At 63.2% G+C, this 14,334-nt stretch overlaps 1 protein-coding gene across 1 annotated transcript in view; it reads right to left on the bottom strand.

Annotated features, from left to right (window-relative positions):
• The window catches only part of PLXND1 (plexin D1), a 48,135-nt gene extending 45,979 nt beyond the window's left edge, over positions 1-2,156 (bottom strand). Inside the window, exon 1 of the mRNA XM_043885514.1 lies at positions 641-2,156. Coding sequence (XP_043741449.1) covers positions 641-1,972 — 1,332 coding nt within the window. The 5' untranslated portion in view covers positions 1,973-2,156. The remainder of the gene's footprint in view (positions 1-640) is intronic.
• Positions 2,157-14,334: the final 12,178 nt, after the last annotated feature.

Here is a 14,334-nt window from a genome sequence, read left to right as displayed (position 1 = left end):
CGCCTCACCCAGCTCAGGGACACAAGGGGTCTGGTGCACACACTCGTTCCTCTCCACCGCCCCCCACCCCACCAGCAGGGCCCTGGCACACACCTGCCACACCCGTGCACACATCTGCCAGCTCCCAAAGGCGGCTCTGATGCGCCCACACAGCCGGCCCTGAACACACCTCGGGCAGACACGGCACTCATGCGCTGTGACCTCAGCCCACTGCTACGACCCTCACTTGCACACCTAGCTCTCTTCAGAACACATCTTTCAGATACCTCTTTAGAAGATATGCCCCTCTGGCTCTCGACAGCGCACACCTGGGCACTCACCCACAACCGGATTGGCCCTGCACACCTAGACACGTGCACCTGTAAGGGAGCGCTCTCATGGACTGCCCAACGGGCTCACACCATGTTCAGGCCAGTGCCCCCCACCTCGGCTGACCCCTGCATCCTCGGGTCAACACCCGGGTCTCCGCAAAAGCACCTGCGGCGCAGGCCCAGAGTTCACACTTGGGTCCCCATACACGCACATCTGGGTCGAGGTACGCTCACACGTGACACCCGCTCAGCTGCACAACCTGCCCGGTTACGCCCTCCCGCCGGCCCCCTGGGACGGGCCCCGAGCCCCGGCGGCCTGGGCGTCCTACCTGGATGTTGCGCTTGCGCTCGCAGGCCGGCCCGGTGCCCTGCACCACGCTGTCGAGCACCGCCACCACGTCGGGCGCAGGATCCACGAAGCAGGCGTTGCGCGCGGCGCGGATCGCGGCTTGCACGTCGGCGAAGCGGAAGGCGCAGAGCGCGGCGGGAGCGGCGCGGGCCGCCGGGGTCCCCTGCGGCCGCTCGAAGACCGCGAAGAGCAGCTCGCGCGTGGGGAAGACGGACAGCAGGCGGCTGTAGAGGTCGCCGCGGCCCGCGCCTCCCGCGCACTGCAAGCCCAGCTGGATGTAGGACTCCGTGAGCTTCTTGGCGTCGCCGCCGGCGCCGCGGGGCAGGCAGATGCGCGCCAGCAGGCTCCGCGCCTGGCTCTCCTTGTCGCCCGCGCGCGCCTCGCTGTTGAGCGCCAGGTACGCGTAGGTCTGCGCGCCGGGTCGCGGGTCGGGGGGGTGCAGGAAGGCGCGGACGAAGCCCAGCTTGTGCTGCTCCTTGGCGCCCTGCTTGATCTTGAGAATGTTGTCGTCGGAGGGGTTGAGGTCGAAGGTGAAGAGCTTGGCCAAGTCGCCGCGCGCGTCCAGGGAGCGGATGGCGATCTCGGGCGTGTTCTCGAAGCGGTGGTCCTCCAGGCTGCGGTTGCGCGGGAAGAAGGCGCTGCCGTAGCCCGTGTACGTGGCGCCCACGAGCAGGCGGCTGCCCCCGGCGCCGGCGGCCGGCGGCAGGAGCAGCCCCACGGTGGACGCGTTGGGGTGGTTGGCCGCCACGTTCAGCATGCTGGGGAACACCGTGACGGGCGCGGCGGGCGGCGCGGCGGGCGGGAAGGGCACGGCCACCGCCGAGATGTTGCCTCGCCGCCGCAGCTGGCAGAAGCCCTGGTAGATGGAGCCGCACACGACCACCAGGCCCTGGCCCGGGTCCAGCTGCAGGATCTTGTTGTAGTTGTCGGTGAGGCGCCGCGGGTGCTCACACGAGGCCTGCGGGAGCTGCGGGGCGTGACACAGCGGGCTGTCGGCCACCGGGCCCACGGCCGCCTCGGCTTCCAGGCTCAGGTTGGCGCCCGACAGCTGGTAGAGGCGGTTGACGGCCGCCAAGTACACGGTCCCCGCCGCGCCGTCCAGGGCGAAGTTGTTGGTGGGCGTGGGCGAGGGGAACCGGCGCTGGATCTCCAGGGCGCCGATCCGCGCCGCCCCCAGGAGCAGCAGCAGCCAAAGCAGCGGCGGCGGCGGCGGCGGGCACTGCGGGGCCCGGAATGGCGGGCGCGGCGGCAGGGGGCTGGCCGCGGCGGCCCGGGCGCTAAGGGGTGCGCCGCCCGCCGCGCTACGAGCCATCCCGGCGTGCGCGGGCTGCGCGGCGCGGCGAGTGCATGGGGCGCGGCGCGGCCGGGAGCCGGGAGCCCGGAGGCGGCAGGAGGCGGGGGGCGGGCCCGGGCCGCGAGGCGCGCTTCCTGCCCGCGCCAGCCAGCCAGCCGCCCCCGGCCCCGGCGCCCCGGCCCGGCTCCGTCGCTCCGCGCAACTCGGGGGCGGGGCGGGGGCGGCTCCGCCGCGGACACGCCCTCGGGCCCCGCCCCCGCCGCGCCCCGCCCGGCCGCGCCCCGCCTCCCGGGCCCCCTCCCGGCCCCGGGCCCCCCTCCCGCACGCACCCCGGGTACCCCCGCCCCTGGCGGCCCGGGGCCTCGCCCCCCGGGGTCCCGCTCGGCTGTCGGTGGGTCCGCTGCCCGGCGCCCTGCACGACCCTCTCGCGCGGCACCCGGAGCTGCCCCCGCCTCCGCCGCTGGTTGCTTGAGTTCCTTCTCCCTCTTGGCTGCCTTGGCCTGTCTCTCGTGCTTTATTTTTCCTTCCTCTTTTCTCCCATCTCTTTCTCTGGCTCTTTTTCGCTGTGTGTCTCTCGGCGTCTCCCTGTCTCTGCGTTGCCCGCCCCCCGCCCCCCAACTCCGCGCGTGCCGTCTTTCCTTTTCTTGGCCTCTGCTTCACCCACCCTCCTCTGTTCTGTTCTGGGGGGCTCCCTCCGCGGCCCGCCCCCTTGGGCCCTCTGTCTCCCTGGAGCCCTCTGCCCCCTCTCATCCACCTCTGTCCACCGTCCTCACCCCCGTCCTCCCGGTCTCTCCCCACCTCACACTCCAGTCTTCTTCGCAGGATACTGTCCAGGCCTCAGACCCCACAGCCTGCGCACCCCCAGGTCAGCTGGGCAGGGGCACCACCCGCTAGATTCCATGATCTCCAGCCCAGAAGGGGCCTTGACCAGTGGCAGGGGCCTGGACTCAAGGGTCAGCATACAGATCAGCGAAAAGCAGAGAGAGACTATTTCAGGAAGGTGCAGAGCCCAAGGCACCCAGAGTGGGGCCCTGCTCCTGGGGGGGAGGGGCGGGCGGTGATGGCCCCAGGAGGCCCACAGGGTGGAAGCTGCCCTTCCACCCACTTTATTCAGAACTCTAGAAGGATCTAAAATCCCCCTACATTTAGTGGAAGATCAGCCACATGTAGGGCTTCCCTGGTGGTGCAACAGTAAAGAATCCACCTGCCAGTGCAAGAGATGCAGGTTTGATCCCTGGGCTGGAAGGTCCCCTGGAGGAGGACATGGCAACCCACTCCAGTATTCTTGCCTGGAGAATCCCATGGACAGAGGAGCCTGGTGGGCTACGATCCTTGGGGTCACAGGGAGTCGGACACGACTGAGCGACTTAGCACGCTTGCTTGTGGGCACAGCCACAGGTAAGCCAGCCCCGGGCCTGCTTCTCCTTTCACTTGGAAGGAGCAGGTGGGCACTGGGGGCAGCAGTGGGCAGTGATGATGACCGGCCACAGGGCCTGCACAAGGTGCACGCGTGGCATCTGACTACGGTGGGCGTCCAAGCAACGCTCACCCCCTGCCATAAGCTATACCCAGCACGCTCTGACTCACTTGGCCCTCGCAGCTGCCTCTGAGGCTGGGATGATTACTGTCCCACCTTACAGATTCAGAGCCTGAGGCCCCAGGGGTGGAGGGACTGGCTCCAGACGCACAGCTCCTAAGGAGCAGAGATATGATGTTTGAAAGCCCCGGTCTGCCGGCTCCGAACCCCACCCAACTCTCCTCCCAGCCCTGGCCAGCTCCAGCCTCTGAACTGGGGCGGGGGGAGGGAGGGGGTTCCCACATGGTGCCCAGGGTCTGGACTGTGACGGGAGCATAGCCTCCCTCACCTGTTCCCACCTGGCCAGGAAGGAAGGATGGGGGTGTTTCTCGGGGCCCCGCTGGGCAGGCAGGAAAGGCCAGGCCGACAGCAGGCCCCCACTTCCCCAAAGGCCCCGGCTTCCTGCCGTCAGGATGTACGCAGCAGCCTGCCTCTTTCCAAGCCCTCTGTCGGGTCTGACCGCTGCCCTGACAGCCAGCCGGGAGCACTCCATGCAGGAAGCCAGAGGTTCTGCTTGGGGGGCCCCATCCCCCGCCCTCGGGGCTCAAGGCCACTCAGGAGACAGCCTGATAAGACCCATGTCCCCACCTCCAGCCTTGGTGGGGAGCACTTACGCTTTGCCAGCTCTGGGGCAGCCTCAGTGCACCTCGCCCCCCTCCCCGGGCCCCCCTCCCTCCGTCTAAATGCCACCCCATCTCATCCTCCTCAGCCTTCCCCACCCATCTCTGGTTCTGTCTGCCTCCTCGCTCCTCCCGGTCTCCCCCGTTCTGTGTCCCCCACCCCCCATCTCTCTGTGTGGGCATCTCTCAATCTCCCTCCCCGATCTCCCAACCCCTCTCTCTCTCCACCCCCTTCTCCCCTCCCAGCTTCCTTCCTGTCTCCCGGCTCATCTTGCCACATCCTGCAGCTCCCCCCACCGAGCCTTGAGGAGAATGCTCTCCGTGGTCGCAACTTCAGTCTGGCGCCCGGTGGATGGTTCCGGGCACTCTGGACACTAAACTGCCTGCCAGGCCAAGGGCTGGGAGTACGGAGCTGCCGGGGAGCCGGGGCTACGCAGGGCCAGGTGAGCCGCGGAAGCCACGGCCAGGGTCCAAGCATCTTCACGGAAGCTGGAGGTGGAAGCGCTGTGTGGCCTAGGGCAAAGCCCTTGCCCTCTCTGAGCCCGTTTCCTTGTCTGTAAAATGAGGAGGGTCATAATAGCCCTCCAGCCCCTGGGAGGCTGTGGATGTGAAGCCAGCCCAGTTCTGGGCGCACAGCAGGCCCTGGGTAACTGTCTGCTTCTTCCCTTCTATCGGGGTCCCGTGGCAGCTCGCAGACCCACTCTCCACCAAGAGCAAACGGCTGTGCCCAGCACTGCCCCGCACAACCTCACACCATCCTCATAGCCAGCAGAAAACGCAGGGGTCATCAAACCCATTTCACAAATGGAGAAACGGAGGGGGCATGAGCGGGGTGAGGATTTGAACCCAAATTTGTCTCCAGATCATATGCTTTTCCCCCTCTGCCCGTTCATCAGCTGGGAGCTCCCTCAGGCCATGACAGATTGTGGGGGCGGTCACGCTGGACCCCCGGCTGGCAGAGAGGTGCTGCTAACTGCAGGCTGAGAGAAGGAAGGAAGAAAGGAAGGAAGGAAGGGAAGAGCCCATATCTCCCCTGGTCAGCTAAGAGGCGAAGGGGTAGGGGGTATCCTCTGAAAAGGGATTTTAGAGGGAACACGGCGGAGATGGATGGTCCCCAGGCAGGGGGTTTAGGTGGTACCCACCAGCAACCCACGCTGAGTTAACTAACCCAGATTAACCCACCCTGGAGTGGCTGCCAGCTACGCCAGATCACACTGTGATCCAGGCCCTTCTCCGTGTCTGCTCAAGAGGAAGTTTCTGCTCGGGGCCCATGTGTCTTTAATACCTCTCTAACATTTGTCACTGTCCATTTTTAATAGAGATGAGGTCTCAAGCTCAGCATTCTAGAATTTTGCTTATAGCTCCCTGTTTTCTTTATAACATTGGCACTTATTTTATGGCTTGGGCAAGTGAGGCTGGCTTTCCAAGTATAATACCGATGTCAAGCTTGCTTGATAAATGCACTTATGGAAGTCTTTAAAACGGGGGTTGATTTAAAGACAAATAGGGTCATAATCCAGGTGGTGTGAAGAGTCTTAAAATTTGGGAAACACTGATAGAAACCAGTGTGCTTGGAGACGAGGACACGGTGCCCCATACGAGGCAGATCCTTGCCTGGACACCCAGGGGTCCAGCGGCCGGGCCGGCCCAGAGGAGGCGGGGCCCAGGCCTTTCCCCGTTGCCTGGGCCAAGGCGGGGGGTGGGGGGTTCCCCATCCTGCCCCGTCTGTCCTCTGCTCTCTGGCCGCCCAGGGCAGAGCGCGAGGAGGAGGAGGAGGAAATGTTTTCCTTCTTCAATTGGAAAAAATAACAGTGGGGCCAGGGCTGACAGGGAGGAGGGGGCCCCTGCCCTCCCGTCCCTCCGGCTGGCCTCCTCCGTGAGCGCTTCCCCTGCAGGAAGTGAGCCCGACACGCCCCCTGCTCCGAGCACCGCCTTGGTGACAGGGACAGAGTCCTCCGGGACAGCTCAGCACCCCAGCCTGGGCGCCCCTGCAGCTCCTCCTCGGGGCTCTGCCCGTCTCACTCCCCCTGGGACCAAACCTGATGGGTGGGTTTTCTCAGCTCCATTGTACAGATGGGAACCCTGAGGGTCAGGGAGGTGCCACCCTCTGCCCACGGCGGCGCGCCTCAGCGGCCTCTGAACCCCGCTCTGGGCCTCTGTGACCCTCTACCTGCCCTGGCATTGGGAAGACCCGAGGCCCAGCTGTGTCTGCCCCAGCTGCCTGGGTGAGCTTGGTGGCAACTGCCTCTCTTTGAGCCTCAGTTTCCTCATCTGGCAAAGGGGAATGTAAGCCAGCTCACAAGGCCGCAGTGAGAACGGAAAAACCCACGCGTCAAAGGCCTGGCAGGTCAGGAAGTAGGGTGTCCAGTGACTTTCCAGCTCTGGACCACAGGGGTCCTCTCCCCTAGCCCCTCAAATGGGATCATCTGTACCCCACTCGGGAGAGGCCCCCAGACCCAGATGACGATGTCACCCTCATAGCAGTTGCCACTGAGACATGCTGTCGATGCCACCCGTTACCCACCCGGATGCAACAGATCACCTCTGTTAATCAACCTTCCGCCCGGTCTCCCTCCCCTCTTCTCATCAACCTGCATGCCAGGTTCAGAGACACCTAGCGGCCTGCCTGAGGTCACACAGCAAAGAGGAGGCCCGCAGTGGCCCCTGCCCCTCCACACTGGGTCTCCCATCGCTGTCACGGCGTCCTGCAGGAGGGGACAGGGTGGGGCCGGGTGGCCCTTGAGTGGCAGCGTGGGCGGGGCCGCAGGACCCGTGACCGTCCTGGGTTTCAGCTACAGACCCCTGGTGCTGCCAGGGAGGGTGTCCGCCCATGGCCAGCTCTGGGGAAGACCGGGGGGTGGACCCTTTTCAGGGTTCTGGAGCATTCTGTCCCCCGGGATGGATGCCCCCCCGGGGGGGGCATGGTGGGGAGGGGGCGGGTAGACTTCTAGGTCAGGTGTCAGGGCTCCCGAGGGGCGCCCACACTCGCCTCTGACGAGCCCCCTGCCCGATTCTCTCTGTCTTTGTCTCCCCGAGAGGCTGGAGGAAATGGTTCTCATTCCTGCATGTGAGAGACGCCCTCTCCCGACTCTGGGCACAGCCCTGCCCTCTGGGGTGGGGACCCGGAGCCCCCGCGCACCCATCCCGGGCGCCGGGCCTGCCAAGCCCCCGCGTGGCCCCTTTGTGCTCTGTGAGCTGGATAATGGGCGGCATTCTCAGACGTCCAGTCATGGGTCTGGGCCCGTGAAAGGACCCCGGCTGGTCCACACTGAGGCCTCTGTCCGGCAGCGGTGGGGGGGCCAGGGGCAGGGCCGCCCCGGGGGGACCCCACCCACATTCTCAGGCTGTTGCCCGCTCCAGGGGGCCAGCTGCCTGGGGCAGGCCATCCCGAAACAGAGGGGAGATGCCCCACAAATGGAGCCCTGAGGAGGCAGGGGAAGACCAGAGCCGGACAGGACGCTGCTGGTCACTGAACCGTCACAGGGGCTGAGCACCTACTGTGTGCCAGACACGTCCCAGTCAATCCTCACGGACGCCATCGAAGGGCGGTGCTGGTGATCCCATTTGATGGGTGAGTAAACTGAGGCTCAGGGAGGCAAGGCAGTGGTCCTGGATTTGAACCCAAGCCTGTCTGGCCATCCTCATTCCAGCGGATTTTGAGTGAGCACCTACTGTATGCCCCGGGACCCAGCCAGCCGTGACGATGCCTTGAGGATACACACAGGAGCGTTCAGGCAACCAGGCCCCTGGGGGCAATCAAGGCAGGTTTCCCAGGGGAAGGGGCACCCGAGCCCCGGGGTTTACAGAGCCCTTACAGAATGACTCAGGATTGAACGTGAACTTCATCCTTCACACCGCACGGACTGTCAGGCCCATTTACGGGGGAGGAGAAAAGGGAAGTGACTTGCTCGGGGCCACCCCGCTGCTCAGGTTGGAGCGGGAACTCCTGGGTCTGGCTGTTCCCTCTTCTCCACGAGGGAAGTCCAGTCAAAGCTGTGCCGTTGTCATCCTGTGGTCCTGGGTTCAGATCCGTCTGCTTCCCATGCGCGTGACCCAGGGCGAGTCCCTTCGGCTCTCCAGGTCTCAGTCTCCACACCAGTGTTCTGTTCAGTCCAGTCGCTCAGCCGTGTCTGACTCTTTGCGACCCCATGGACTGCATGCAGCAGGCCAGGCTTCCCTGTCCATCACCAACTCCCGGAGTTTACTCAAACTCATGTCCATTGAGTCGGTGATGCCATCCAGCCATATCATCCTCTGTCGTCCCCTTCTCCTCCTGCCTTCAATCTTTCCCAGCATCAGGGTCTTTTCCAATGAGTCAGTTCTTCGCATCAGGTGGCCAGAGTATTGGAGTTTCAGCTTCAGCATCAGTCCTTCCAATGAAATGGGTCTAAAAGTCCCAGCCCCTCCAGGCCATGTGGATCAAAATGAGATATTCCCTAGAGAGTGTGGAGCAGCCAGCCATTTGGCCTGTGGTAAGTAATCAATCACAAACTGATCACTAAAGTCATGGATGGTGAGGACACATTGCTGCTCCCCGCATCCCTCCAGCTCTGGCTTCCGGCTGCCCTGTCCTGCCTGCCTGGATGGAGCTCAGAGCTGGCTTGGGTGTCAGATGCCCACAGAGGCAGCTCTTCCCCCTGCCGCCTCCTCCTCCCCCTGCAGCCAGGGCCTCATTTCAAGACCCTTTTGTCCTCTCCAGACTGCATGCTCCTCTGAGCCTCAGTTTTCTCGTCTGTAAAATGGGACAATGCATCTGCCTCCCAACAGAGTTGGCCCGTGATGTTTGGTCTCTGCTCAGGACAGAGTTGGGTCTTTCCTCAGTGGCTCCCTGGAGTCTGCTTAGTAGGTGTCCCCTGGGCCTGGCCTGCAACTGAACCGATTCTGAGATCCCTTCCATTCCAGTGGAGTACGCACAAGAACTGGAAAGTCCTCCTGGCTCCAGGACAGGGCAGAGATGCTCTCATTGGCACGCATGTGTGGGCAAGGCTGGCGCGGATGAGCAGGGCCCAGTCTCACTGGCCCTGTGGCGTCTCTAAAGAGAACCCAGTGTCCAGAGAAGACGTGCGTCTTCTCTTTGCTCGGTCACCTTGCCCGTGTCTCTCCAGACCCAGCCCAGATGTCGCTTCCTTTGGAAGGTCTTTCCTCTTGAGCTCCCAGGCATCCCTCAAGGTCTAGTCTACGTGGCTGTCTTTCTGAGAAGAATACGTTGAGTCCTTCCTTCCAGAGGACTTCCTGGAGCAGTATCAGAAGCTCTTCTCATTAAGCTGCTCATCACAGAAGGAGAGCATCTGTCCTCCCCAGCAGACTGGGTGGTCTTCCCGGGTGGACACGTGATCACAGCCTATAAACGTTAGGATGGATGGATGGCTGTGTCCCCCACCTAGGACATCTACCGAGCAGACGGGATGGTCATGCTGGCTGCTGGAGGCCCCTTCCTGGGCGACGCCAGACAGACTCTGCCAAAGCTGCCTCCACGACCCCCATTTTGTCCACATGGCCACGCTGCCCGCCCCCCTTCACAAGACCAGGCCATCCTGCCCTCAAGGTGAGCCCGCACCCTGACTCCTGGTGTAGTTCTGACGGTCCTGCCGCCTCCAGGCAAAACCCTGGGTGGAACGAAACACCTGAACAGAGTTCTGCCTTCCTTCCTTCCACCTCACTGACCAGGCACCTACTCTGCCAAGCCCTGAGGATGTTATGGGGACCCCGCAGGCGCGGTCTCTGTCTCATGGGGGAGACAGGCTTTAATCAAATAGCTCAAATAATCACATAACTGCCAAGAGCCACAGCTTCGACAAAGGGCAACACCACATGTTCCAGGAGGATTTCTCGCGGCAGGGAGCTGAGCCCGTCTCGGGGTGAGCAAGGGCCTCTCTGGGGCAGTGACCCTTGAGCTGAGATCTGCAGGATGCTCACGGGAGAGCTTTCCCAGCACCAGGACCAGGGCAGCGGCTGGAGCGGGCAGTTCACAGGCCCTGGAGGAGCAGAGGTGAGCTGGGCGCTCCACTGGAGTGGGGTGGGGTGGGGTGGGTTCTCCAGGCGCTGGGGCGCTGGGCAAGGCCAGGGAGAGCCCCCTGACTGCACAGTGAGTGCAGGAAGCCAGAGAAGGCTTTAAGGTTCTTAGGAGGAGGGACTCCTGAGGACTGGGGGCCGAGGATGTGGACTGGGGGGAGGAGAAGCAGGGTCCAGGCAGGGAGTTCCTAGGTCCGGGGCTTCACCAGCCTGGAGCTTCCTCTTCCGGAGGCTGAGAGCAACAGGCTGGTGGGGGATGCAGAGTTCACTCTGGAGGTGTTTTAAGTCAGAGGGGCCTCCCTGGTCACTGGGGGCAGACTCTGCCCCATCTGAAACTCGCAGAGGTGGGATGGTACCACACTAGCCAATGGCTCTAAAGAGGCCTTCTCATGGACAGCTGCCCAGGGCAGGTGGGACCGCAGTTCATCCGTCCACGTCCCAGGAGAGGAGAGGCGGTGGGGGCCCTCGGGGCACGCTCTGGTAACGAGCTTCCACCCAGCCCCGCCCCAGCCTACAGGAGCCCCCGTCTTGGGTTGGCTCCTGGTGTGTACGCATGGGGGGTGTGGGCCGAGAGGGGAAAACATGGGCACGGATGTGGGGAGATGTGCATATCAACACAGGTGTGCGTGTGTCTGTGTGCATGTTGGGGTCACGTGTACATGGGTGGGAATCCGGGAACATGTGGGGGATGAGCGTACAAGCTAAGCTCTGCATGTGTAACAGGCTGATGTGAGGGGGTGTACACAAGAGCCCACTCTGTACACTTCTCACTGGGACTCTTGTCTCTGGAGTGTCCACTGGCCCTGGGCTTGCTGCCCCCAAGACTGCTAGAGGATTTCCTCCTCAAACTGCCAGATTTTTATCATCAACCTTCAAGAGCTCAATTTCTGCTTTGGAGGGTTCAGCCTGGTCCTGGGTGGTTCAGCCTGTGACCCTGAGTAGTCAGCCTCTGGCCTTGGAAGTTAAGTTAGTATTAGTTGCTCAGTCGTGTCTGACTCTTTGCGAGCCCGTGGACTGCAGCCCACCAGGCTCCTCTTTCCCTGGGACTCTCCAGGCAAGAATACTGGAGCGGGTTGCCATTTCCTTCTCCAGGGAATCTTCCCGACCCAGGGATTGAACCTGGGTCCTCAGCGTTGCAGGCAGATTCGTTACCACTGAGACACCAGGGAAGCCCTAAGGCCTTGGAAGGTCCAGCCTAAGGCCTTCCTAAGGCTTTGGGAGGTCCAGCCCTTAACCACGGGCAGGCCAGCCCGTGAGCATTACTCAGCCTGGCTACAGTCCCCTGAGTTGAGGAACTTGGAACTGGTCCCTTAGGGACTTTTGGGTGACGCCATCTGTCATCTTACTCAAGCGCAATCTCCACTGACCACAGCCAGGAGGCTCGGGATGAGCCAGCGTCCTCGCCGGTACTTTCCCGCATCCCTCCCCCACTCCAGGTCAGAGTCTGAGTCCAGGGCCTGGCAGCCCCCCCAGTTCCTGGTATGAATGGTACGTTTCTCCACGACCCTGAAACTTCCCTCCTCGCCCTGTCCCCCTGACTGAGCCTCCCAGAGTGCCTCTAAGACTCGGCTCTGGCCCCTCCCCTTCCAGGCAGCCTTCCCTGATCTCCCAGGCTGGGTGGGTCCCACGGCCCCCCACGCGGCCACCACCACAGCGGCCACATCAACCAGGGGCTATCTCATCAGGAGCTGGATCTTGTCGAGGGCATACCTGGGTCCCCCACAGGGACTCAGAGCAGGCTCACGAGAGGGAATGAACCAGTGAGTGAATGGATGGGCAAGGAGATGAACTAAAGTCCTCTCGCCACTTTCTTGGCTGGTACCCACTCCTCACAGCTCCAGGGCCCTGGTGTCCATCCCCCACGAGCTCTCACCCACCTGCCAGGGAAGGCCGACACCCCCCTGCCCCAGCCTGGGGAGGGTTTGTGAGTCTAAAAATACAGATTTTCCTATGAGGACGTGACTTGGCTGGGTTGATCATGCTGGTGTCAACTTATTCCCCCAGCTTAGGGCCACAGGCAGGGGCGGGACACTCTGGGGTATCTGGGTGGTGTGGGGAGGGCTTGGGACCTGAGGGACCAGGTTTGCATCCTGCCTCGCCACTCCCCAGCTGCAGGACCTTGGACAGAGCCCTTCTCTCTCCCAGCCTCTGTTTCCCCTTCTGCAAAATGGGGGCGAGGCTGCGCCTCTCAGCTTCACTGGAGCCTCATCACCTTTTCACAGCACGTGGCAAAAGACCTACAGGGCCCAAGGCAGAAAATAAAACAGCTACAGTTTACTGAGGCTGCCCAGGAGCTGCATGTGGATGATCACGTTTATTCCTCACAACTGCGGTGCATGAGGGAGGGCCTTCTAGTATACCCATTCTGCAGATGGGAAGCAAGGCAGAGTGGAGCTGAGTGACTTGTCCACAGTCACGGACTGAATGCGTCGCCCCGCCTGGACCCAGCCCAGGCCTCCACTGCGTCGCACGCGGCACTGAAGGCAGAACCTGGGAGGTACCCAGACACCCCGTCCTTTCCTCCCCTTTGTCCAGAGGGCACCCCCTCTTCCCCCCCATCAGCCTGAGATGACATCATCGGTCCGAGCCCCACCCCCTCCCGCCTCTCCTGCAATCACTTCTCCATGAAGCAGCCTCAGGGAGACTGTCCAATTGCAAACCTCTTCATGTTGTTTTTCTACAACTTGAAACCAGGCAAAAGCTCTTGGGGGTAAAGCCCCACCCGTTTTCCTTCACCCATGACCCCTGCGGACTCCACAGTGGGCAGAGGCACCCACGCCCTCCCTGCCCAGGGCTCAGGGCGCCCTAGCCAGGTTATTTGGTGAGTGTCTGGAGACATCCGAGGGCAGGCCCACTGCTGCTGCCCCAGGGCTAGACCCCCAGCGGGTGCTCCTACATCCCTAAGCCAGCAAGGAATGGGCCCCTGGGCTGGTGTCCAGCAGAACACAGACTTAGTGGTGGGTGGTGTCCAGGCCTGGGTGGGGGGGATGCGCTGCAGACTTGGAGTAGCTGCCGGGGAGGGAGCCCCCCAGCACTGGCCCAGCATCCAGAGGAAGCTATTTCTAGCTCCGGGAAACAGGAAGTGAGTCATGGCCTGAGAAGGCCGACCGGACGCTCAGCACCTTGGGTGCAACTGATGAGCGCCTGGACGGAAGGGCCGGCCGCGCCTCGGGAAGCAGGAAGGAGGCCTGGAGGAAGGGGATGGGGGGAGACCCTCTCCCCAGAGAAACAGGCGGCCCTCTGGGGCCCCAGAGGAAGCCGGTGAGCTCCACGCAGATGGAGCCCCTGGCCCATTGTCCCTCTGCACCTGCGGTCGGTCGGCGGGGCAGGAGAGGCCACCTGCCCGAACCTTCCAACCCAACTGACACCCATCCAGGGCCCGCCCCCGGGGGACCGATACTCACCTCGTCTGCTCCCCACAGAAATACGAGCAATCACTCGCCCCATTTCACAGAAGGCCAAAGACAGGCAGGGGCTTGCCAAGGCCACGTCCACAGAGAGGACCGCGGGGGACTCGAACCCCGCCCGGTGAGGCCAAGGAGAGTGCTCACAGAGGACAGGAGGCCACCGCTGCGAACGTCTGGGCAGGTGTCTGAGGCCCCCTGGCTGGGCTCTAGACCCGGTTCAGTCTCTACCTGAAAACATTACAGCCAAACAAGCACCCCCACCACCACCCCGGGCCCCCGACTTCCCTGTCTTCACTCAAGAGGCTTGGCTGGTCAGGCCAGGGTCTGGGGTCTGAGGCTGGGACGGTCCCCCCTGAGCTGAGGCTCCCAGGGCAAGCGACCAGGAAAACCCCCTTTCTCCCGGCATCACAGCCTGGGGCCCCAATGTGGTTTTGGTCGGGTGGGGGGGCACCACCCTGTGAACCTCCATCGGGGACAAGGGGTGGTGCGGGCGGGCTGCTGGCAGTCCTGTGGTGGGGGGGTTCGCAGGAGAGCTTTCACTTCCTCAACTGGACCCATGTCATCCCACCCCTGCCCCTCCGCTCTCACTTCCCCCTCCATGCCACGGCCGGGGTGGGCAACCCCCGCCCCTACAGGAATCCAGGGCTTCGGCAGCCCGAGCTCCACTCCGGGACCTGGGCTTGGACGCGCCATGAAGCTGCCAATGGGCACCCTGAGATCCTGCCACCGAGGGTGTGCGCCGCGGGTTACAGGGCCGGGGAGAGG

The sequence above is a fragment of the Cervus elaphus genome, chromosome 24, assembly GCF_910594005.1.
Source record: "Cervus elaphus chromosome 24, mCerEla1.1, whole genome shotgun sequence".
Classification (NCBI taxonomy): Eukaryota; Metazoa; Chordata; class Mammalia; order Artiodactyla; family Cervidae; genus Cervus; species Cervus elaphus.
This window is presented reverse-complemented; position numbering and strand designations above follow the sequence as displayed.